Source organism: Mesocricetus auratus, unplaced genomic scaffold (assembly GCF_017639785.1).
Source record: "Mesocricetus auratus isolate SY011 unplaced genomic scaffold, BCM_Maur_2.0 Super-Scaffold_100691, whole genome shotgun sequence".
Taxonomy (NCBI): Eukaryota; Metazoa; Chordata; class Mammalia; order Rodentia; family Cricetidae; genus Mesocricetus; species Mesocricetus auratus.
Genome location: NW_024429267.1, coordinates 46,197,323 through 46,221,844, shown reverse-complemented (window position 1 = coordinate 46,221,844; position 24,522 = coordinate 46,197,323). Strand labels below are relative to the sequence as shown.

Here is a 24,522-nt window from a genome sequence, read left to right as displayed (position 1 = left end):
GGATGGATGGCTCTAATGTCTGCATCCCACTCCTTCCCTGCAAGGGCCAGGGCACCAGATGGCCCGGGGGTGGTGCTGGGAGCGGCACAGAACCCAGACTGTAGCCAGCAGCCTCGTCCCCTTTCCGCTGCCCCCTCATGGCCACACTGCTGCTTGGACCAGATACAAATGAGGAGCCGGCGTTATAAGGGCATGGGGTCTGGAGTGAACTGGAGAGGAAAGGTGTCCTCAGCTAGGAGGAGATGGCTGTAGCCATCCCCCAACCCTAAATAAGGGGGAAGTGGACCTCCAGGCAGGCTGGGAAGGGAAGGGGGTTCTTACCCACCATGTGCCCAGTCCTCAGGCCGTTTGCCTTATAGTAGCCAACCAGAGCCTGCGTGGGACTGGCCTAGGCACTCTGCACAGATGTTACAGTTGTGTAGCTTGCTCTTCTTGTGGGGCTCCTAACAGCGGGAGCAGGGGCTGCCTCTGACTCTGTTCTTGCTTTGGGGACCCTTCCCTCCTTCTGGGTTACCTCACTCTGCCTTAACAAGGGAGAAGGTACCTAGGCTCACTGCAATTTATATGTCATGGCTGGCTGATAGCCATGGAGGCTGCCCTTTTCTGAAGAGAAAGGAAGAGTGGATGGGGGCGGGTGGAAAGACGGGAGGTTGGGGAGAGGGACTGGGAGGCGAGGAGGGAGGGAGGGAGGGGAAATGTGATTGGTCTGGGGAAATATTAATAAGTAAGTAAATAAGTAATTTTTAAAAACCTTCCAGTCAATAGGGGGGAATTCTCTAAGCTTCTACCAGCTTTTTGGTAGTCAGCCTGTTGCTAGAACATGGTCACAGGCTGACTGTTTTCAGGAGACAGGACCTTAATTGAATCTGTAGGATGGAGGCCAGAACCGCTGGAGACACGGAAAAGAGACCAGAGTGCCGGATCATGGACGGTTTCATGACGGAAGCCAACAGGCATGGAGTGCTATCTCTAGCCACAAAGGAGGGCTGTGCATCCAGCTGTGCACAGATGCAGCAGTGACCAGAGTAAAAGAGCAGAATTTTATCCTTAAAACTCTTTTATGTAAAGTCAAATGAAACACAATGAAGATAATGGGGTAAAGATGGCAGAGAAATACCGCTAAGCCGATGAGATGGCTCAGTGGATAAAGGCGCTTGCTGCCAAACCTAATGACCTGAGTCCAACTCCCAGGACCCACCTGGTAGAAGAAGAGACCTGGCTCTTGCAAGATGACCTTTGACCTACACACACAAGCTGTCAAGTAGTCAAAACAATCTTGACAAAACTTGACAAAGTTGGGCTAGAGAGATGGCTTAGTGGTTAAGAGCACTTGCTGTTCAGTTCCCAATAATTACATCAGGTGCCTAGTAACTGCCTGTAACTCCAGTTCTAGAGATCCAATGCCCTCTTCTGGCTTCCATGGGTACTGTGGGTGTGCATACACATAGAAGTAAAATAAAATTTAAAAGTTAAATAAAAGCTGGTCAGTGGTGGCACATGCCACCTAGCACTCGAGAGGCAGAGGCAGGTGGATCTCTGTGAGTTCGAGACCAGCCTGGTCTACAAGAGCTAGTTCCAGGACAGCCTCCAAAGCCACAGAGAAACCCTGTCTCGAAAATAAAAAAAAAAGTAAAATAAAAAGGGAGATCCTGTCTCAAGAAAACTAAAATCAAGGCAGCATGATAGTGCACACCTTTAATCCCAGCATTTAGGAGGCAGAGTCAGGTTGGTCTCTGTGAATTAGCAGCTAGCCTGGTCTACAAAGCAAATTCCAGGACAACCCTGGAATTCTATCCCAGGGTTGGGGGTGGGGAAGAAAAGAAAAAATCAGAGTAATAATAAAATAAACCTCAAATCTCAGTATACATTTACATGATTGTGTGTGTGTGTGTGTGTGTGTGTGTTTCTAGAACTTTTGCATACTAGGTACTAAGTATTCTGTCACCAAGCCACACTCCCAGCTCAAAGTGATCTTTGTGAAGAAGTACCAAGAGCTTTGCATGGAGAAAGACATCTGATGCTGGAAAAGGTGGGGTGACCATATGCCAAAGAACAAAACTGACTCTCACACAAGCCACATATAATACTTAACCCAAAGTGAACACAACGTTTACATGTGCATGGTAGCTGTGAGGTTCCTGTGAGGAAGTACAAGGCCTTTTTAACTCTGGATGGTGGATTCTCATCCAAGACACAACGGCACAGTCAACAGAGAGAGACAGACTGGGCTTGATGAAAAGTTAAAGTGTTTGAGAGAAAACATTTGACAGCCATATATCCAATAAGAAATTGATATATTCGGAATATACAGTCAAACCCTACAACCCAACAACCACAAGAGACCATCAGAAGGGCTCTGGTACCTTCTTGGTGGTGGAACAGCAGCCACACACTATTTCTCTCCTCCATACTGTATTCTGAGAGACTTAGACCCACAGAAACGTTGAAAGAATCACAAGGAACACTCTCAAGTCCACTGCCTGGATTTTTGTTTGATTGGTTGAGTTTTTTGTTTTGTTTATTTTTGGACTTTTCCCAAGATTGGGTTTCTCTGTGTAGACCAAGCTGCCCTCAAATTCATAGAGATTTGCCTGCCTCTGCCTCGAGCGCTGGGATTAAAGGTGTGCACCGCCACGCCTGGATTTCTCCTGGCTTTATCACATCTCTCTCCTTCTGACTGCCTGTTCACGTCTCTGTCTGGCCATCTGGCCACTGAACTCATTCTTTCATTGGTTTTCAAAGTGTATTGCAGATATCAATATACTTCCCACTGGTCACTTCAGCAGGCATATCACTATTAAGTAGGATTCAGTATTTACTGTAGGCTATTTTAGATAAAATATCCATATAGTGACATTTACTGAGCTTAACTGTACCATTCAGTGAGCTTTGGAGAGCTGCGTCAGGCCCATGGGGACCGTAGATCACATGCAATAAAGGTCGGAGTGAGTTTAACGGTATGTGAGAGGCAGGAGGCAGAGATTTTTGATAAGGAAGCACCAAGATGAAGATACCTGGAAACCAACAAAATCCAAGAGGAGAGAAGGGTGTGAAGCCAGGTGACGAACCCCAAAGGTCCTGGGGGTTTAAAAAGAGAGGCTGAGGCAGGTCCACGGAGTGCAGCCTCTCCGGGAGAGCCAGACTGGGGACTGAGGGGTGGCTGTGGAGAGAGAAGAGCACAGCTTGGGAGGGAAAGGAGTAGAAAGGCAGATGTGCCTGGGGCCAGCGAGAGAATAGTCTCCTCCCTTCGTGGGGTTCTAGGCCAGTGAGGCCTTCAACCTCATGGAATGATTACCGTATGCCTTCACAAACCCTATCCTCAGATTTGGGACACACTCCCAAGGCCTTCCTTGGATCTCTGGGTTGGCACAGGCTTCTTTTCCAGGTCATGTCTGCCCGGGTCACATATTCTTCCTTGTCATGCTCTGAGGTACCCCTGTATCAGCTGAGATCACAGTAGGCAGGGACATCACACTGTTCAACAGCAGGAGTTGGGTATGGCAGGTGGCTGCTATTGCTATAAGGTCTAAGTCAGCCTAGACACTGGCTTCCCCTTGATGTCTAGGGGTTAGGGTGGAGGAGTGCTTACCTCCTAATGAGACCTGGCCAGTGACTCACAACCCAGAAAGGCATGGAGCCATACCAGCATGGGGTCATCCCAGGACCCTCTGGCTTTGGTAGCAGCAGGGAAGTCTCCTTTATAAGCCGCCTCTGTGATGTTTAAAATGGAAAGCATGAATTCAGCATCAGGCATGATGTCAGTGCCGAGTGATCCCACACTGAATGCTACTCTCCCAGTGAGGGCCAGGGCTCAGAGGTAGGCTGCTTTCCACAGGAAGGCAGGCTCATGGTGCAGATCTCTGCTACAGGGGCTAGGGGAGGGACGTGGCAAGAGGACCTGTTGGTTCTGGGGCCCTTAGAGCTTTCTGGAAGCCTTCCTCCCTAGGACCATCCTGTGAGGCCACATGTGTCAACTCCGCCTGGACCTTACCTGAGGTTGATATATGTGGTAGGCCACAGACTGCTGCTGTCCTTCTCAGCAGGGCCTGTATTAAAGTCCTTCACAGGGAATATGCCTCAGCTTCTCTCACTGTCCCAGAAAGCAATAGAAGGAACCGCAGGGAGTGGCTGTTGAAGGCAGATCACCCATAAGCTCCTCACTCAACTTAGGGTTCACAAAACTTGCTGCCTGGTCCCCTGGTCTAGGGATCTACTTAGCCATTCTTCTGCACATTGAACAGTTTGAGTAAAGGGCTGACGGGTGTCTCTTCTTCCAGAGAAAGTCCTCTCAGAGCCATGGAGCCCCTAGGGCCGTGCCTTTGCAGATGCCTGGCAAGCTGTGCAAAATTACGTTCCTGCAGCCCCTGCCTCCCCTCTCCAAACCACCTGGGCCCTGTGTGCCACCCAAGACTTCTATGCTTTGCCGCCTCCAGCTCTCCCAGACCTGGCACTCAGGGAATGCAGGGAGGGCCCTGTCAACCTCCTGAGAGGGTGGGGTGGGCTTCCTTGCTGGAAAGAAATGTCAGAGTGATGAAAGTTAGTGTCATCTGCCTCGGGTGTCATCTCTCTCAGCCAAGAAGGAGCCTCCAGCTCTACTTCTGGCTCCCAGAACATGAGGCATGAGACAGACACATCTCCTGAGCAAGTGCCTGCTCCAGACAGCAGGAGCCAGAGGGGATTCCTGTTACACTACTAGAAGAGTTCATTCTGACGGACAGTTTAGAGTGTACCTGAGAGTCACACCTGTGCTCAGCCCCCTTGATGAAGAGTCGTTGTACTCGCTAAGGAAGAATGCATTGCCTCTGGTCCTGAAGCCAGAGTGTCCCCCACAGCATTGTCCCTGTGTACCTTGCCTTGCTGGACACCAGGGTTGGATGCACTGTTGCCATCTGGTCCCACAGTGTGGCATGGTGGGGACCTTGGAGTAGGGAGAAGAGTGTAGGGTAGGACTTTCCCAGCAATCTCTTAGGGACCTTGAAGGAGGCAAAAAGGAAAGTCGTTGAGTTCAGAGAGCTGCTGCTGCCAGGGTCCTCCTTGGGAGGCCTCATGAACCAGGTCTATCTGCCTAAGCCTGAGCCCCGGGAGAGACTGGGGGAGGACGCGGTCAAGGTTCCTCACCGCCGTCTGGAAAAGGCTGGATAGAAATAGCTGTGCCCATCTGGCAGATGACTCACTGAGGGGTGTTTCAGCCATTTCTTGAAAAGGTTCTATTTTAGGTGAGATGCCTGTGGTACAGCCTTGGTGATGGGGGCTGGGGAAGGGAGGTGTTGGTGGCCAGTAAGGAGGGTTTTTAATCACTCGTGCCTTTGTTTAGCCCAAGGCAGGGTCACCCTGAAGTCCCGAAGCAGGGAACTTGCCTCCCAGATCTCAGGAAGTCTTTCCATAGGTGCACAACAATAGGAACGCTGGGTGTGGCCTGGTCCTCTGGCCCCCTCGGGAATGAGTTTGGTGGCTGCCATCCTGGACCACAGGTGGCCCTCGTTAGAGAGTGAGTCTCCTTGTAGCATCCCTCATCCAGCGAACTGAAGCAGCCTGCCCCGAGAACTCCCTCCCCGTCTAGAATGGACTTCCCTGTCCAGTGTAGACAAAATTCCACTGGGTTTTCAGAAGCCCCAGGGTGGGTTAACAGTTCCCCACTGGGGCTAGGCTTCTCTAGTTTCTAGAGCTGGCTTTGGTCTTTTGGGAGAAGGGATATTCCAGTGTCTGCAGGGGTGGATTCTATCTCTGAACTCAACCTATATGAAGTTGAGTGGTCATCAGGAGAGGTTAGACTCCAGAAGGCTCCAGGCTGCCTAGCCTAGGAATCAGGAGTTAAAAATGGCTGCCAGGACTGCTCCTGCCAACCACACCGCTAACTCACTTCAGCTTTGATTTCCTCTGCTGGGAGGACAAAATATCTCTGAAGAGCCCCTCCAGGATGCTTGCACAAGGGTGCTCACAGTGTGATGTGTTCCTCATCTTTGGGTGCTGCTCGCAGGCTGCTGGGACAGGGCGCCTGAATTCAGGCTCCCCACCTGACAGCAGCAGAGACCTCTTACAGCCTTTGAGCCTCGTGAGCTCTGAGGAGTATCTGCCGTAGCAGGAGACCAAGTGTGTCAGGATGAGACAACCAAGGATGATGTCGGGGAAAGAAGCCAGCTGGGAGGCAGGGCTGGGGTGGCTTGGGAGAGCCTGGTGAAGGGCTTCCCAGGATGCTAAGAGGTACTTAGATAGGTGTGAGTCTGTAGGTGGTGTGCTCTGATTTATAAATGCTTTTGTTTGTCAGGAAAAGGAGTGTTTACTTTTGAGACTAGAAGTCCAAAAGGGAAAACATCATTTAGCACATAGATGACACGGAAGTCTCAGAATATCTTGTGGCATGGTCACATGTGCATCCCTGTATGGGTTCACGGCAAAGGGAAACTACATGTTTATAATATGAATACCAGTGTGTGCCTTGCTTGTCTTAGAGACAAGTTATCCCATCTTCCTTGTCATGTGGTTGGAGGTTAGTCCTTGCCTATCAAGCATGTGGCCCTAGGTTTTATCACTGACACCATAAAACAAGCGATAACATAAGCCCCAAATTCAAAGATAATCGAAAGCCTTAAATATATCACGTCTCATTAATGCCTCTCTCAGTTTTTGTTCTGCGTCTTGTCCCTTCGGTGACAATATAAGGTTTTCCAGAACAGGAATCCTATCATGGCTTCTTTTATTCCTATGCTCTCCTCTCTCATCTAATTCTGCATGGTGTGTGTGCGTGTGTGTGTGTGTGCATGTATGCACACGCACCGCGCGCATCTGTATGTGTATGTAGTGCACATGCATATACGTGTGTATATGTGTGCACTTGTCTGTATGTGTGTGAATACACATGCGTGTGCATGTGTGCACGTGTTTGTGTGTGTGTAGTGTGTGTGTGTGTGTGTGTGTGTGTGTGTGTAGATCAGATAGTGACCTCAGGTACTATCTATTCCTGTAGCAGCCTGAGCTCTGTGCACCATGACCCTGTCCACTCTGCTGACTGTGTTGTTTCTTCCCTCAGGTGAAGGAGTGGCTCTGTTTGAACTGTCAGATGCAGAGGGCTCTGGGAATGGACATGACCACTGCACCTCGATCCAAGAGCCAGCAGCAGCTACACTCCCCGGCCCTGTCCCCTGCCCACTCCCCAGCCAAACAGCCTCTGGGGAAGCCAGAGCAAGAGAGATCCCGGGGCCCAGGGGCCACACAGTCTGGTCCCCACCAGGCTGAAACAGCCAGGGCCACCTCAGTCCCTGCGCCTACCCAGGCAACTGCCCCTCCAGAGGTGGGGAGGGTGTCTCCTCAGCCCCCCTTCTCTACCAAGCCTTCCACAGCTGAGCCCAGGCCACCTATAGGAGAGGCCCAGGGCAAAAGTGCCACCACAGTGCCCTCTGGGCTTGGTGCTGGTGAGCAGCCCCAGGAGGGCCTCACCGGGAAGCTCTTCGGCCTTGGAGCATCGCTACTGACCCAGGCGAGCACCCTTATATCCGTGCAGCCAGAGGCTGACACCCAGGGCCAGCCTTCCCCCAGCAAGGGGCCACCCAAGATTGTCTTCAGTGATGCCAGCAAGGAGGCTGGCCCAAGACCCCCAGGCTCAGGACCTAGGCCTGGGCCAATACCTGGAGCCAAAACTGAGCCTGGGGCTAGAACAGGTCCTGGATCAGGGCCTGGAGCCTTGACAAAACCTGGAGGAGTAGCCAGTCCGAAGCATGGCAGAGCAGAACATCAGGCGGCATCCAAGGCTGCTGCCAAGCCAAAGACCACGCCGAAGGAAAGGGCCACCTGCCCACTGTGCCAAGCTGAGCTCAATGTGGGTAGCAGGGGTCCAGCCAACTACAATACCTGCACCACCTGCAAGCTCCAGGTGTGCAACCTGTGTGGCTTTAATCCAACGCCCCACCTGGTGGAGGTAAGAGAGCTGGGACCAACGTACTTCCTTGAATTTTGTTGAGGGGGCAGGACCTAGAGTGTGGGAAAAGACGGACAAGAGAGCCAGGACACAAGGGAACCACAGAGAGTTGGGGCGGAGGCGGTCAGAGGGCCACACTAACAGCCAATGCTACAGAGGGCTCATAATCCACTTCCTGCCCTGCCTCATGTTCCAGTAGGTGGGGGTGATGGTAGCTACTGGCTCTCACTGGCTGCCAGTACTATGGGGCTGAGTCCAGGCTGAGGAGGTCGTAACTGGCCTTCCCATTTCCAGCTCCTAAGGGCATGGCCTTGGTGAAAGATGCCAACCTCTTGGATCAGGGGGGAAGATCCTGAGGTCTCATCGTGCTGTGACTCACAAAAGTCGGGAGCCACGGACCATGACCAGAAGGCTGTGTCACTCACCCATGGGGTGAAGGCTTTCTCACAGTGAAATAGACTGTTTCCTACCACCCAGGCTCCAAGCCAGCCGGCTGGTATTCATACTTGATCCTCTGTTTTATGATCATGGGCATAAATGTTTACTTGTCGAAGCCTTGGCCATTCATTCACGTGCTTTTCCCTGGGTAGGCCTGAGCTCTCCTAGGGAATAGGATGCTCAGAAATTCTTTTTCATAGGAAAGCTGGATTGAAGATACTCTTTCCTCTGCTTCTGCTCCAGGAAAGTGTACTTGGGCAGAGCCAAGTAGGATAGAGAAAGGCCTAGTGTTCTTGTCAAATAGGGAGTCTTGGAAAGGCCTGAAAGACAGGTACCCAGGCAAAACTAGACCATTCTGGGCCTTGTGACTGTGTTTGCTCTTGCCCCAATCCTGTTACTTCTTTCCCTCGCCAAAAACTACGCATGTAACTTTACCTTGGCCACCATTGGCATGTCTGAGCATGTCCTTTGGGGATCTGGTTGGCTCATCATAGCTGGTAGATATATGTCATGTCAGAGTACTGGACCAAAGACCCTTCATGTGGACTTCGGAATTATCTCACATATTGTCACTTATTATTCTGGAAAAAAGGAACCTTTCGGCTATATGGGTATAGTGTGAGCCACCTAAAGTACATGTGATAGTCAGTTGAGTCATGTATGGTTGGTGGTGGGACACAGGAAACAAGTCACCGCTATTCAAGGTGGGACAAGAGAAAGAACATGGAGTTGTCATTGTCGCTATGCTGCCTTGTTCTGACTTCCTTGAGAATAAAACCTAGTGTGACTAAGAAAACCACTTAGCCACCACAGGTCATATTTTCCAGCATTCAGGGAGGAGTAGCCCTGAGTGAGATGATGCCCTTTATGTAACACTCACATGGCCCTTCAGGTCCAACACTGCCACCTGTCAAAGCTGTAGAGTCGGTGGCTCATTGGAGGACACTTGGTCCAGCCAGCAGTGGGGAAGGGTCTTTCGAGGCGTCTCCAAAGTCGACTTTGCCAAGACACCTCTAGGTATAAGCTCATTGCTGGTCAGACGGGTGCTCTGACACTGAGGGACCATGAGCTCTGGTGGAGTCTTGAGCTACCCTTATTCCCCAAGAGACAGCTCAGCCCATTTTCCTCATTAAGCAGGATGTGCATAGAGAGAAGGTAAACTGTCTATCCAGCACCATAAATGTTCTTGACAGCTCCTTTTGGCAGCCTCTGGGGCAGGCCACAGGAAATGCTGGATCAGCCCAAACAAAAGTTCCCGTCATGTGGTGACTCGAGATGAGACATCTGAATTCTAATCTAGGCTTCTCTCTACCTGCTTGGTTCCAGCTTTCCTGGACTCTGGACCTTCTGCCTCTCAGCAGACAGCATCGCCCACTCCCATGCCCTGCTGCCCCATGCCCTGCTGTCCCATGCCCTTCCTCAGAGCTGCCTCCTTGGCCGGTGCAATCCTTGCCTCCATAGTCTTACAGGTTCCATGGACCTGAGCGTATGGCTGATGGGTCACTGGTCCTAGCTCCTCCCAAAGTCAGGCTATCTGCCCCTCTGCCTGATGCTTCTGACAGTAGTCAAGGAGGGTGTAGCCGCCGCCCCCCAAGCCCCTTCCTTTCAGTAGCTCTGTCTATTGATGCTGCTGTCCTCAGAAGGGCTATGGCTGCTCTGATGGAGGGGTAGACCAGCAGCCACAGTGCCCCATTCCTATGGAAACATTACTATTGTCCATCGTGAGAGATTTAAGCCAACAGTTCAGAGTCATCCCCAGTTCTTCTCACCTCAGCATCCGCTCCACAGACCAAGCACCCATAGCGCCACATCCTGCTGTTGCAAGGATCTGGCCTCTGCTCTCCATCCAGCGGCCACAGCCCTAGAGCTCTCTGCCTTTTCCTCCCGTCTACACAATGGCCACACATTTACCACAACTTCCTGGAGGTTGACTGCCTTGGATGTGTGTCTGCCTGTGCATGGCTGGTGGGGAGGGGCTGCATGGTGTGACCCCATTCCTTCCTTCCTCACTGAAGTCTAACTAGGCCACGGGCATTCTTTGACCTCACCTCTGTGAATGGTCACTTGTTCGGAGCAACTTTGTGCTTCCCTGTGACCTAGTTTGCAGCTCTTGGTTAGAGGTTTCTGATTCCTCGCAGGTGCTGGGAGCGTCACCCTGCCTTGGGAGTGAGGTAGCAGAGTCAGCATGCTGGCCCTTGTGCAGGTCATAGGGGCTGACCAGCCGAGGTCTCTCCCACACTTAGCTTAGCAGAGGCCAGCTGTTCGCTCACTGTGACTGCACACACAGGAAGGCAGACCTCAACATCCGTGTACAAGGAGGAACAGACTCACAGCTCCCCATATGTCTAGTAGACCTATTGGGGCTTACCTGAGGCCAGACCAATAGGTTGACCATTTTCCTCAACATCTGCAGCTGTAAACATCTTTTTTCCTCCTTTCTAGATAGAGTCCAGAGAATACCATAGAAGAATCACTAAAACTGGACCAATTTTTACTTGAAACTTCCTCTAAGAAAGCAGCCTTAGTGCTATTTAATGAGTCATTTCATAATTAAGAGTGCTGATTCCAACTTTTTCCTAACCTATTTATCTTTTTGAAAGATAATAGTACCCTCTGGCTCATTGTCTAATTGACTTCCAGCTCAATAGTGTGAAGAAATTAGTGGAATTGTTATAGTAATATCACCACTTTCTCATTATCACTGCCAAAATCTCAGTTGTGCCCTTGAAAGACCAAGACTCCCTGGGCAAATGGCCTTGCACCTGTGACATGCAGGGCTAGACTGGGCTTATGAGCAAAGGCTACAGTGCAGGCATGAGGTACAAGTGTACAGCTGCCTCCTGCTTCCCCTCAGGATGCCTCTGGGGTGGCAATCTCAGAGAGTCCTGTTTCTTCCTCTGTGGAACGGGAACAGACTCTCCTGTTAGGTGTCTGTGTGAGCCGCTGCACCTCAGGTATGTATGCAGGTCCTTACAGCCGTCAGTCTTAAGCCAGAATACTGGAACCAAGGTGTCCTGAAAGAGAGTGCCCATGACGGGAGGAAGAGCCCTCCCAAGCCCCTCACGATCTGAATGTCAGTGAGCATTGTGACCAGACAGACTCTGACACTCCTGAGGACACTTGGTGCTGGGGCGCGAGGGGAGCACATCTCAGCTTCAGGGGAGCTCACTGGAGACACTGGGTAAGGTTCTCCTCGTAGGAGGCACAGATGCAGAAAGTAGGAGCTTCGGCATACCAGGGACATGGGATGAGAGTGGACATCACACAGTCCTAAGGGAGCAGCAGCCCTGAGGCTGGCCATGCCTGTGACCCAGCATCTGAGGCCTTACCTTTGGGTGTCTTTTTATTTTGTGGGGAGGAGCTTGACTCTGTGAGACAGAATCTCACTTTGTAGCCCAGGCTGGCCTCACACTCATGGCAACTCTCTTGTCTCAGCCTCCCAAGTGCTAAGATTAGAGGCATAAGCCACTGTACTCTTTCCCCCGGGCCCTCCCTCCCCTGTTCTTCCTCACTGCACTCTGGTCTAACAGTGTACATGGCTCAGTAGCTGACCGTGAGGTGTAGGTCAGGATGGGCCACAATTACTGACACACAAAGCAGCTCCACAAACAAAGGGAACATGTGGCCTGTGACCTCATTCAGACCATGGCAGACTGTGCGGGGAGGATGCCCAGCATCCCACACAGCCCCCAGTCTCCTTGTCCCCACTAGCCAGTGGTTCAGAGGCTACAGTCTTCACATGCTTTGGGGTTCCCCCAAACTTCCTCCCCTAACTTCCTTCGCAGTCTGTGTGTATTGGGAGCAATAATCCTCTCTGGTTTCGGGGAGAACCAGGCGAGGTGCTGCACTTGTTTATTTGTGTAAAAGTGACACTTGAGCCACTGTGCCTAGTATATGCACCTACATGTCCCAGCTTGAGCTAATGACTGCTCTTGGGAAACTTGGATCTTCCTGTCCCCAAAAGGACTAACAGAGACAAGACAAGAGGTTGTCACCAGTCTCCCCATTGTCTATTCTCTGGCTGCACCCCAAAAGAGCCAAGCAAAAGGGACAGACAGCCATTCTCTTACTTCTGGGTCCGGGTGAGACTTGGTGAGGGAGACATTCATATTCTGAGCAGGTGAATGAAGTAAAGAAATCAAGACGAAAGTGATGGGGGCTGCAGAGATGGCTGAGCGGTTAAGAGCAGTGGCTGCTCTTCCAGAGGACCTGGGTTCAATTCCCAGCACCCACACAGCTCACACCTGTCTGTAACTCCAGTTCCAGACTATGTGAGGGATACAGGTGAAGTAGGAGAGACAATGGATGGGCGTGAGTAGATCGAGGAAGGAAATTATAAGGGTTGGAAGTGAAGGCACATTGGGGTGGGGCCGAGATGAAGGTGGATTGAGTTAATGAGTTTGGGACCTCAGCAGCTGTGCTCCACTCCCAGGCACAGATGTTCTACCGGCCTTCCCCCCCTCCCATTCCCCCCGTCCCTCCCCCCCCATCCTCCCTCCCGTCCCCAGGACCCAGAAAGTGCAGGCTTTGGCCACTTCTCTGGCTCCACTCCTCCTGCCCCAGGGCCTTGTACACTTGCCCTCCCTCTCCTGGGAACTGGGGACAGCCTCCAGCAGCCAGGTCAAGTGTTTATTTTTAGCTCTTACTTCACACCCCTCCTTCTCCCCTCCCCGCCCTTTCTCACTGCTTACTAAAGCAAGAGGGCCACCAGGAAGCCTTTGTGAAAACTGATTGCTTCCATGAATATACCTGTGAAGGAGCAAAGCCCCAGATAGCCTGCAACTGTAGGTGGCTTGCCCTACTAAAGGCCTTGCTGTGGGCTCAGATAAGCAGGGCTCTGCAGAGCCTGGCCCCCGTACACTGGGTTTGTCTTTGTCCACATTATCCTTCTAAGGTGCATCACTATTTTTTTAGGTTGCTGCTCCTGGGGTGGGTTCTGCAGGCCAGAGGCGGGGTCATGGGTTTGTCTGAGGTAAACCTTGGCTCTGTGACCCTGTGGTTCTCACCATGTCCTTCCTAATGCCACAGTTACTGGTAGGAACCATGTCCACGTGTGTAGGATGAACAGCAGCAAAAAGGAAAGTGTCAAACTTTTGCACCCAGGGGCAAAAGCGCATTGAGCAGTCAGTAGGGCCCTGTTCTGGACTGTGCTGTAACCCTCATTTCCCGTCACCCCTTGCAGCCAAGGGAAGGCATCAAATTCTGGAAGACATGCTTATCAGCCTAGACCTGCTGCAAAAAACCACCCCCTCAGATGCCAGGCCCTGCATAGGGGTAGGACAACCCTACCCCTATGCAGCTGACTGGAATTTGAAGAACTGGTTTCTAGGATCCTGAGGACTTTACTGCCGATTCCTGTGTCATATTTATCATGGCTCATTTAAAGCTGTGGATTCCTGGAAGGGCCTATGTCAATCCCTCATCAAATTGCAGTGACTCCTGATGGAGGAATTAAGGGAAGAGACGTTTGTTTTGACTCATGGTTCACGGGGGACCATGGTAGCCGAGGTAGCGCCCTTTGTGGCAGTGGAAGTTTGTGGCTCAGAGGGGACCCTGGTAGCTGGGGTAGTGCCACACTGTGGTGGGAGCTTGTGGTTTAGAGGGGACCATTGTAGCTGGGGTAGCACCGTTTGTGGCGGTGGAAGCTTGTGGCACACTTTATTCACCTCTTACCAGATCAGGAATCAGAGTTTGATCTGGAACCAGAAGTAGGTACCACCTTCCAGTCCATCCCTAGTAACACATTTCTGCTAGTTAGGACCCATGTCCAAAGACAGCAGAAAGAGTGAGTGAATGAGTGGTCAGGGGTCTTTCTTTTGAAGGGGTCCTTTACACCTGGGCTGACCAGGGTACTGCCTGAGTGCATTCTGCCAGGTGACAGGGACAGTCCAGCATAATGCCTGAATCTTTACAAATGCCACTCCAGCTCTGGAAGGAGCAGGGCTATTGACCCAAGGGCCACTGCACACATTTCTCCATCAGAGAATAGTCCAGAGCCCTGGGTCACATGAGGAGTCCTCTCTGTGGGGTTCTCTGCTAGCCTTAGACAAGGAGACGGGTTGGAAGTAAAGACGTCAGAGCTGACTCCAAACAGGGCTTCACTTAGACAGTCTTTGCTGGCCCCAGAAGTCTGCCCCAGCTGAACATAGCCCTTGCCTGGGAAGGAATGGCAGTATAGTGTCAGACCCCAGATCGAGGAGATGGGGAAGGGCAGCCCCTCCAGGACATACCGCCTCTGTGAATGCTGTTTCTATTCTGCACAGCCTCTTGGCTGCTGGACCCAAACAGCCCCTGAATTGCAATTTAATCCTTGAGGTTTGGGCCCTAGATTTCCTTTGTGTTTCATCTCAAACCTTTGTAATTTTTGCATTTTCTTCTCCTTCTTAATTGTCCTCCTTTTCTGGCCCAGTGAAAATGTCTCTATGAGTTAAGAAAAAAAAAACCTTATTTTTAACTTGTCATTTACATTTTGACTTTGTATATGTCCCTGAGAAGTGTATGATTTGGGAGCAATGTATTCTGTCAGATTTTTCTCTTTTATGCCCTTGATATATCATGCTTCGAAAGGCTTTCTCAGGCTGCAGGAATGATGCAGTGGTACAGTGTATGCTTACGTCATGCAAGGCTCTGGGTTCAGTCTATCAAGAGTGGAGTCTGTCTCCCCCTAAGATTATGGAGACCGTGAAGATAGTCTCTGATTGCTCTTGTGTCTGTGATTTTCATCCACCTCCTTCCTGTCTCCTTACAGAAAACAGAGTGGCTCTGTCTGAACTGCCAAACTAAGCGGCTCCTGGAGGGCAGCCTGGGAGAGCCGGCCCCCATGCCGCTGCCCACTTCACAGCAGCCCCCTGCAGGAGGCCCTCATCAAGCAGCTGGAGCAGCCCCTCTGAAGCAGAAAGGGCCACAGGGGCTGGGCCAGCCATCAGGCTCCTTGCCTGCCAAGGCCAGCCCTCAGGCCACCAAGGCCAGCCCTCAGGCCACCAAGGCCAGCCCTCAGGCCACCAAGGCCAGCCCTCAGGCCACCAAGGCCAGCCCTCAGGCCAAGCCCCTTAGGGCTTCTGAACCCAGCAAGACCTCTAGCAGTGCCCAGGAAAAGAAGACAGGGGTCCCTGTTAAAGCTGAGCCTGTGCCGAAGCCACCTCCAGAGACCACTGTGCCTCCTGGGACTCCTAAAGCAAAAAGTGCAGTGAAAAGGACAGAACCTGCCACCTCAGTCACCAAGCCTATTCCAGAAGCTCCCAAGGGTGGGGAGGCTGAGGTCAGTTCTATTTAATTTCCAGGGATTCTAGCTTTCAGTTTGAGGAAGGGCTTGCCTCCCTGAAGGGCTCAAGATGTAAGCCTGAGATAGATCTATTTGGGACCACAGAGACACCCCAACCGAAAGAAGGTCTAGATTCAATTTCAGCAGATCGCTGGGTGTGGTGGCACACACCTGTAATTCCAGCACCCAGGAAGCAGAGGTAGTCAGATCTCTGTGAGTTCGAGGCCAGCCTGGTCTACATGATTGAATTCTAGGACAGCCAGAACTATGTAGAGAGAGAGAGACTCTGTCTCAAAAAATAACAACGAACAACAAACAAAGTTTGGCAGGTCTGGAGACTGTGGGATTGAGGTGTGTCCTGAGTCTGGCATTTTGCTGATTTCCCACTCTTGGATCTAGTAAGGTTTCTCTTTGATGATCTAGTGTTTCTTGGGACTTGCTGTGGAATCAGTAAATTATTCAGAGAGATAGCCCCCGGGGAGTGGAGGGCCCCTTCCTTTGGTCCCTGGGAATGATAGAGAGGGCTGGGAGTAAGCGCCTGCTTCTCACCCTACTGCAGGAACCCATCAGCAAGCCTTACACTCAGGACCTGTCCCGAAGCCCACAGAGTCTCAGCGACACAGGCTATTCTTCCGATGGTGTCTCCAGCTCCCAGAGCGAGATCACAGGGGTTGTGCAGCAAGACTTGGAGCAGCTTGACAGTGCAGGGGTCCCGGGGCCACGTCCACCCAGCCCCTCAGAGCTCCGTAAAGTGGGGAGTAGTAGCCTGCGCCCTTCCCTGGAGGGCCAGGCTGTGGCTCCCAGTGCTGAGTGGAGCAAGCCACCCCGCAGCAGTGCTGTCGAGGACCAGAAACGGCGGCCCCACTCCTTATCCATCATGCCCGAGGCCTTCGACTCTGACGAGGAGCTGGGGGACGTCCTAGAGGAGGAAGATGACTCCTTGGCCTGGGGCCACCAGAGGGAACAGCAAGACACAGCTGAGTCTTCAGATGACTTTGGCAGCCAGCTGAGGCACGACTACGTGGAAGACAGCAGTGAGGGCGGCTTATCTCCTCTTCCACCCCAGCCCCCAGCCCGGGCAGAAATGACTGATGAGGACTTTATGCGTCGGCAGATCCTAGAAATGAGTGCTGAGGAAGACAACTTGGAGGAAGACGACACTGCTGTCCCCAGGCGTGGCCTGGCCAAACACAGTGCCCAGAAGGGAAGTGCCAGGCCCAGGACTGAATCTAGCCAAGAATCGGCAGCAGTGCCCAAGAGGCGCCTGCCCCATAATGCCACCACAGGCTATGAGGAACTCCTTTCGGAGGAAGGCCCAGCAGAGCCCACTGACGGCAGTGGAGCCCTTCAGGGAGGGCTCCGACGGTTTAAAACCATTGAGCTCAATAGCACAGGTGGCTATGGTCATGAGCTGGACCTGGGCCAAGGTCCTGATCCCAGCCTGGACCGGGAACCTGAGCTGGAGATGGAGAGCCTGACAGGCTCACCGGAAGACCGCTCTCGTGGGGAGCATTCCTCCACGCTGCCTGCTTCCACACCTAGCTATACATCTGGCACCTCCCCCACCTCCCTGTCTTCACTAGAGGAGGACAGTGACAGCAGCCCCAGCCGCAGGCAGAGGCTAGAAGAAGCGAAGCAGCAAAGGAAGGCCCGACACCGGTCCCATGGGCCCCTGCTGCCCACGATCGAGGACTCTTCGGAGGAGGAAGAGATGCGGGAGGAAGAGGAGCTGCTGCGCGAGCAGGAGAAGATGCGGGAAGTGGAACAACAGCGGATCCGCAGCACAGCCCGCAAGACCCGGCGCGACAAGGAAGAGCTTCGGGCTCAGCGGCGGCGCGAACGCTCCAAGACACCGCCTAGTAACCTGTCCCCCATCGAAGATGCGTCTCCCACGGAGGAGCTGAGGCAGGCCGCGGAGATGGAGGAGCTACACCGCTCTTCCTGCTCCGAGTACTCCCCTTCCCCCTCCCTTGACTCAGAGGCCGAGACCCTGGATGGCGGCCCCACTCGACTCTACAAATCGGGCAGCGAGTACAACCTGCCGGCCTTCATGTCCCTCTACTCACCAACTGAGGCACCGTCGGGCAGTTCCAGCACGCCCAGTTCCGGACGGCCCCTTAAGAGTGCTGAGGAGGCCTATGAGGATATGATGAGAAAAGCCGAGCTGCTCCAGCGGCAGCAGGGCCAGGTGGCAGGGGCCCGGGGCCCCCATGGTGGCCCATCTCAGCCCACAGGCTCTCGGGGGCAGGGCGCCTTTGAATACCAAGACGCCCAAGACCACGACTATGGCAGGGCTTCTCAACCTGCGGCGGAAGGCACCCCCGCAGGCCTCGGAGCCGCTGTCTATGAGGAGATCCTTCAGACATCACAGAGCATAGCCCGGATGCGGCAAGCCTCGTCGCGGGACCTGGCTTTCACTGAAGACAAAAAGAAGGAGAAGCAGTATTTGAATGCTGAGAGCGCATTCGTGGACCCAATGAAGCAGAACGGTGGCCCACTCACCCCTGGTACTAGCCCTACCCAGCTTGCCGCTCCTGTGTCATTTTCCGCTTCCACCTCCTCAGACAGCAGTGGAGGCCGAGTTATCCCTGATGTCCGAGTCACGCAGCATTTTGCAAAAGAGCCCCAGGACTCCCTCAAGCTCCACAGCTCCCCTGCGTCCCCCAGCTTGGCCTCTAAGGAGGTAGGCATGGCCTCCTCTCAGGGCCCTGGGACTCCAGCAACCACAGTCAGCCTTCCACGAGGGTATATGGCTCCAGCCTCCCCAGCTGGCTCAGAGCGCAGCCCATCACCATCTTCCACAGTACGCAGCTACGGACAGACCCCAACCACTGCTAACTATGGGTCCCAAACAGAGGAGCTGCCCCAGGCTCCCAGTGGCCCCACTGCAAGTGGACGGGGCCCCAGAGAGAGGGGGGCGGATGCTGAGGCTGGTGCCCCCCAGGCTTCTCGGGGGTATTCTTACTTTACAGGCTCCAGCCCACCGCTCTCTCCATCGACACCCTCGGAGAGCCCCACATTCTCACCAAGCAAACTGGGCTCAAGGGCCACAGCAGAGTTCTCTACACAGACACCAAGCCTAACGCCTTCCTCGGACGTTCCTCGGAGCCCTGGCACACCCTCCCCCATGGTGGCCCAAGGCACACAGACACCACACCGACCTAGCACCCCTCGCCTGGTGTGGCAGCAGTCTTCCCAGGAGGCTCCCGTTATGGTCATCACGCTAGCATCAGATGCTTCTAGCCAGCCCAGAATGGTACATGCCAGTGCCTCTACTTCCCCACTGTGCTCCCCGACGGACACTCAGCCCACCTCGCATAGCTACAGCCAGACAACACCTCCAAGTGCATCTCAGATGCCCTCAGAACCAGCTGGGCCTCCTGGTTTCCCACGAGCGCCCAGCGCTGGTGCAGATGGGCCCCTGGCACTGTATGGCTGGGGCGCCCTCCCGCCTGAAAACATCTCGTTGTGCCGCATCTCCTCTGTGCCTGGGACATCTAGAGTTGAGCCAGGCCCCAGGCCCCCAGGCAGTGCAGTGGTAGATCTTCGAACAGCTGTCAAGCCCACGCCCATTATCCTCACCGACCAGGGTATGGATCTCACCTCCCTTGCTGTGGAAGCAAGGAAGTATGGCCTTGCCCTGGATCCAATTCCAGGACGTCAGTCAACTGCCGTGCAGCCTCTAGTTATTAACCTCAATGCCCAAGAGCAGACCCATACCTTCCTGGCCACTGCCACCACTGTGAGCATCACCATGGCCTCGTCTGTGCTCATGGCCCAGCAAAAGCAACCAGTGGTGTATGGAGACCCTTTCCAGAGCCGCCTTGACTTTGGCCAGGGTTCAGGAAGCCCCGTGTGCCTGGCCCAGGTCAAGCAAGTAGAGCAGGGTGTCCAGACAGCCCCATACCGAGGTGGGCCACGGGGAAGACCCAGGGAGGCTAAGTTTGCCAGGTATAACCTTCCCAACCAGGCGGCTCCTCTGGCCAGAAGGGACATTTTGATTACCCAGATGGGCACTGCCCAGAGCGTCAGCCTCAAGCCAGGACCAGTGCCAGAGCCTGGTGGTGAACCCCACCGGGCTGCTCCTACGGAAATCCGGTCACATGCTTTGCCAGGTGCCAGGAAGCCACACACAGTGGTGGTGCAGATGGGAGAGGGTCCAGCCGGCACTGTCACTACCCTGCTCCCAGAAGAGCCCGCTGGTGCCCTGGACCTCACTGGAATGAGGCCCGAGAGCCAGCTTGCATGCTGTGACATGGTCTACAAGTTTCCCTTTGGCGGTAGCTGCACCGGCACCTTCCATCCTGCCCCCAGTGCACCTGACAAGAGTGTGGCAGACGCCGCCCTGCCTGGCCAAAGCAGTGGTCCCTTCTACAGTCCCAGAGACCCTGAGCCCCCTGAGCCCCTCACCTTCCGGGCACAGGGGGTCGTAGGACCTGGGCCCCATGAAGAACAGAGGCCCTACCCACAGAGCCTGCCTGGAAGGCTCTATTCCTCCATGTCTGATACCAATTTGGCTGAAGCTGGCCTCAACTACCATGCCCACAGGATTGGGCAGCTCTTCCAGGGCCCTGGAAGAGATTCAGCTGTGGACCTCAGCTCACTGAAGCACTCTTACAGCTTAGGCTTTGCAGATGGGCGTTACTTAGGGCAGGGCTTACAGTATGGCTCATTCACGGACCTGCGTCACCCCACAGACCTTTTGGCTCACCCACTTCCCATGCGGCGCTACAGCTCGGTGTCAAACATCTATTCAGACCACCGGTATGGCCCACGGGGAGATGCAGTTGGCTTTCAGGAGGCCAGCCTGGCACAGTACAGTGCCACCACAGCCAGAGAGATCAGCCGAATGTGTGCCGCCCTCAACTCCATGGAGCAGTATGGGGGGCGGCACGGCACTGGGAGTGGAGGGGCTGACCTTGTGCAGTACCAGCCCCAGCACACGCCTGTTCTCAGTGCTCCACAGGGTCTGGCTCCCCTCAGGTCTGGCCTCCTTGGCAACCCTACCTTCCCAGAGGGCCAACCAAGCCCTGGGAACCTTGCTCAGTATGGGCCTGCGGCAAGCCAGGGAGCAGCAGTCAGGCAGCTGCTCCCATCCACGGCAACAGTACGGGCGGCCGATGGCATGATCTACTCGACTATCAATACCCCAATTGCTGCAACCCTGCCGATCACCACCCAGCCTGCCTCGGTACTGCGGCCCATGGTGCGTGGTGGCATGTACAGGCCTTACGCATCTGGTGGAGTCACAGCTGTGCCCCTTACCAGCCTGGCCCGTGTGCCCATGATTGCTCCTCGGGTACCCCTTGGACCAGCAGGGCTGTACCGGTACCCTGCACCAAGTCGATTCCCCATCGCTTCTGGCGTCCCACCTGCTGAGGGGCCTGTCTATCTGGGAAAGCCTGCTGCCGCCAAGGCCTCCGGGGCAGGGGGCCCACCAAGGCCAGAGCTACCAGCGGGGGCTGCTCGTGAGGAAACTCTTCCCACAACTGCCCCCGCTGTCATCAAGGAAGCCCCAGCAGCCCCGGCCCCTGCCCCACCACCTGGCCAGAAGCCACCAGGAGATGCCGCCGCCGCGGGGGGTGGCAGTGGCGTCCTCAGCCGGCCTGGGGTTGAGAAGGAGGAGGCGTCCCAGGAGGACCGGCAGCGGAAGCAGCAGGAGCAGCTGCTGCAGCTGGAACGAGAGCGGGTAGAGTTGGAAAAACTGCGGCAGCTGCGGCTGCAGGAGGAGCTGGAGCGGGAGCGGGTGGAGCTGCAGAGGCACCGCGAGGAAGAACAGCTGCTGGTGCAGCGGGAGCTGCAGGAGCTTCAGACCATCAAGCACCATGTGCTGCAGCAGCAGCAAGAAGAACGCCAGGCTCAGTTTGCACTGCAGCGGGAGCAGCTGGCGCAGCAGCGACTGCAGCTGGAGCAGATCCAGCAGCTGCAGCAGCAGCTGCAGCAGCAGCTGGAGGAACAGAAACAGCGGCAGAAGGCCCCGTTTCCCGCGACCTGTGAGGCACCTAGCCGAGGGCCTCCCCCAGCTGCGGCTGAGCTGGCCCAGAACGGCCAGTACTGGCCACCGTTGACCCATGCAGCCTTCATTGCTGTGGCGGGGGCTGAAGGACCTGGGCAGCCTCGTGAACCGGTACTGCACCGGGGCCTCCCCAGCTCTGCCTCAGACATGTCACTGCAAACTGAAGAGCAGTGGGAGGCGGGCCGCAGTGGCATCAAGAAGCGACACTCGATGCCACGCCTGAGAGATGTCTGTGAGCCAGAGTCAGGACCTGATCCCTGCACGGTCAGGAGGATTGCAGACAGCAGCGTCCAGACAGATGAGGAGGAGGGTGAGGGTCGCTACCTTCTGACCCGGAGGCGCAGGACACGGCGCAGTGCTGACTGTAGCGTGCAGACAGATGACGAGGACAACGCAGAATGGGAGCAACCCGTGCGCCGCCGCAGGTCTCGTCTTTCCCGCCACTCAGACTCAGGTTCTGACAGCAAACATGATGCCACTGCCTCATCCGCTGCTGCCACCGCTGCAAGGGCCATGAGCAGCGTAGGCATCCAGACCATCAGTGACTGCTCCGTACAGACGGAGCCTGACCAGCTGCCCAGGGTCTCCCCAGCAATCCACATCACAGCTGCCACGGACCCCAAGGTGGAGATCGTCAGATACATATCCGCACCAGAAAAGACTGGGCGTGGGGAGAGCCTGGCCTGCCAGACAGAACCGGATGGGCAGGCCCAGGGTGTGGCTGGGCCACAGCTCGTAGGACCAACTGCCATCAGCCCCTACCTACCTGGCATCCAGATAGTCACCCCAGGACCCCTAGGCAGGTTTGAAAAGAAGAAGCCGGACCCTCTGGAGATCGGGTACCAGGCCCACCTGCCCCCGGAGTCCCTCTCACAGCTCGTGAGCCGCCAGCCTCCTAAGTCTCCACAAGTGCTCTACTCGCCGGTCTCACCCCTGTCCCCGCACCGGCTCCTGGACACCTCGTTTGCTTCCAGTGAGAGGCTGAACAAGGCTCATGTGAGTCCCCAGAAGCACTTCATGACTGACAGCACTCTTCGCCAGCAGCCCCTGCCTCGCCCCATGAAGACCCTGCAGCGGTCCTTGTCTGACCCTAAGCCCCTCAGCCCCACCGCAGAGGAGTCCGCCAAAGAGAGATTCTCCCTCTACCAGCACCAGGGGGGACTAGGTAGCCAGGTATGGGCACAGGGGCTGGTCCAGGGTGGGACAAGGGTCTATTTCTAGCCTGAGGGGCCCCAGAGGGAGGGGTTTCTTCTGGGGTGGGAATGGGGTCACCTTTGGCTCCCAAGGCCCAGGGGAAGATGTTCCTGGGTGCACATCTGCCAGAGCCCAGCAAGCCTCCCCCCCCCCCCGATGAATACAGACACACCTGGGCCCCCACAGCCATCTACCCAGACACTAGCAGCAACCTCAGCCTCTCCACAACCCTGTCCCTTCACTACCTGTACACTGTCCAACTGTTACCTCCTTTAGTCCTCTTCAGTTCTCGCCTCCCGTCTAGGCACCTTCCACACCAAGCCTTATTTGTGGATTTTATGTGAGAAATCAGTGACCTGGTGCAGGCCGTATTGTGTCCACGTCCCATCTCTAGATGGGCTTCACTGCCAATAGCAGGTCCAAGCCTGTGGCCCAGCCCTCGCGTCCCATCTGGAGGGCTGCAGGCACACTCTGTGCGTCATTTACTCCCCGTCCCAGTTTCCTCAGCAGGACTGTTCCCCTAACACAGTATAGGCTCCCTGTCTATGGCTTCCGTTTCCAGTCACGTGTTAGAGCCGTGAGACAGAACCTGGGCTGCAGTTGTGGGAGGAGCTGCAGACGGGGAAGATTTAATGCTACCCACTTTCAAGGCAAGGCTGAGGAAGGCTGCCTTTCCCCGAGGTCTCTGAAGGTTGGAGGGGGGGTGAGGCAGGACGAGGTGTGTATTTCAGAGTTCCCAGGATTCAATGTGGGCCCATAGGCCAAAGGAAGAGATCCCAGAGAGAGGAGGCAGGAGCCAGAAGCACTGTGTCGTGTGTACACAGGGGAGAGAGGAGCATTGTGGTGGGTTTGGCTGTAGAGGTGCGTAGCAAAGGGTAGGACTGGCAAGGAGGGCAAGTCAGGGAGGCAGGGCGTGGTCCTGGTTCCAAGCACACAGATCCTAGCAATGTGGGGCCAGTTTATTGATGGACACTCAAGGTATGTGGCCAAAATATGAAAAGGTAGATGATGAGGAGTTTAAAAGCTAAATGTATCCCACCAAAGGCTCATATTTGTTTTAAAATTTGAGATCATACCATCATTTTCTTTGTGCCACCTGTGGAAGGCGGCAATGTTTTATGGGGCTGCTTGGGAAGGTAAAAAGTAAGAATTTTGGCGTTAGTCTCCAATGTATTGGGGGATTTGGGTGGCGTATGAAATCCCGAAGAGTGGGGTATTCTGGAAGGTTGGGAACTGGAGGAAAAGACTCCAGGGAGAGTGCTCCATCAGCCGGGGTCTTCAGGCAATGCCTAGCCTCTGAAGCCTGTCAGGAGGTACAGGGAGCCCTGAGCAGGAAGCTGCTGCAGGTAGAGAGAGACCTAACAAGAAATGAGAGGTTAGCTGATAGAGGGATTCCGGGAGCTAGGGGCTGGACTGGAGATTAGCTTAGGTGAGGCATAGGGTAGTGCGGGGCAGTTGGCGGAGGAGGCTGGCCAGGCAGCTGAGCAACAGGCTGCTCCGAAGGGAGCCAGGGAGGAAGCATAGACTCTGAGCCTATAAACACCTGACAGGGTTAGCGTGTGCCCGTCCCTGTGACCCTGTTCTTAAAGGAACCAGGTGGGTCTCGAACCTCTGCTATACTCCTTTCCTTGACTCCCACTGCCCTCAGCCTCCCACAGGATGTTAGGTCCCAAACACAGAGCCAGACCTATCTTCTCCTCA

At 54.5% G+C, this 24,522-nt stretch overlaps 1 protein-coding gene across 1 annotated transcript in view; it reads left to right on the top strand.

Moving 5' to 3' along the window:
* Positions 1 to 24,522, top strand: part of Bsn (bassoon presynaptic cytomatrix protein) — an 89,456-nt gene that overhangs the window by 53,043 nt on the left and 11,891 nt on the right. Inside the window, exons 3-5 of the mRNA XM_013116965.3 lie at positions 7,028 to 7,912; positions 15,099 to 15,608; positions 16,171 to 22,800. Of these exons, the coding sequence (XP_012972419.1) occupies positions 7,028 to 7,912; positions 15,099 to 15,608; positions 16,171 to 22,800 (8,025 nt within the window). The remainder of the gene's footprint in view (positions 1 to 7,027; positions 7,913 to 15,098; positions 15,609 to 16,170; positions 22,801 to 24,522) is intronic.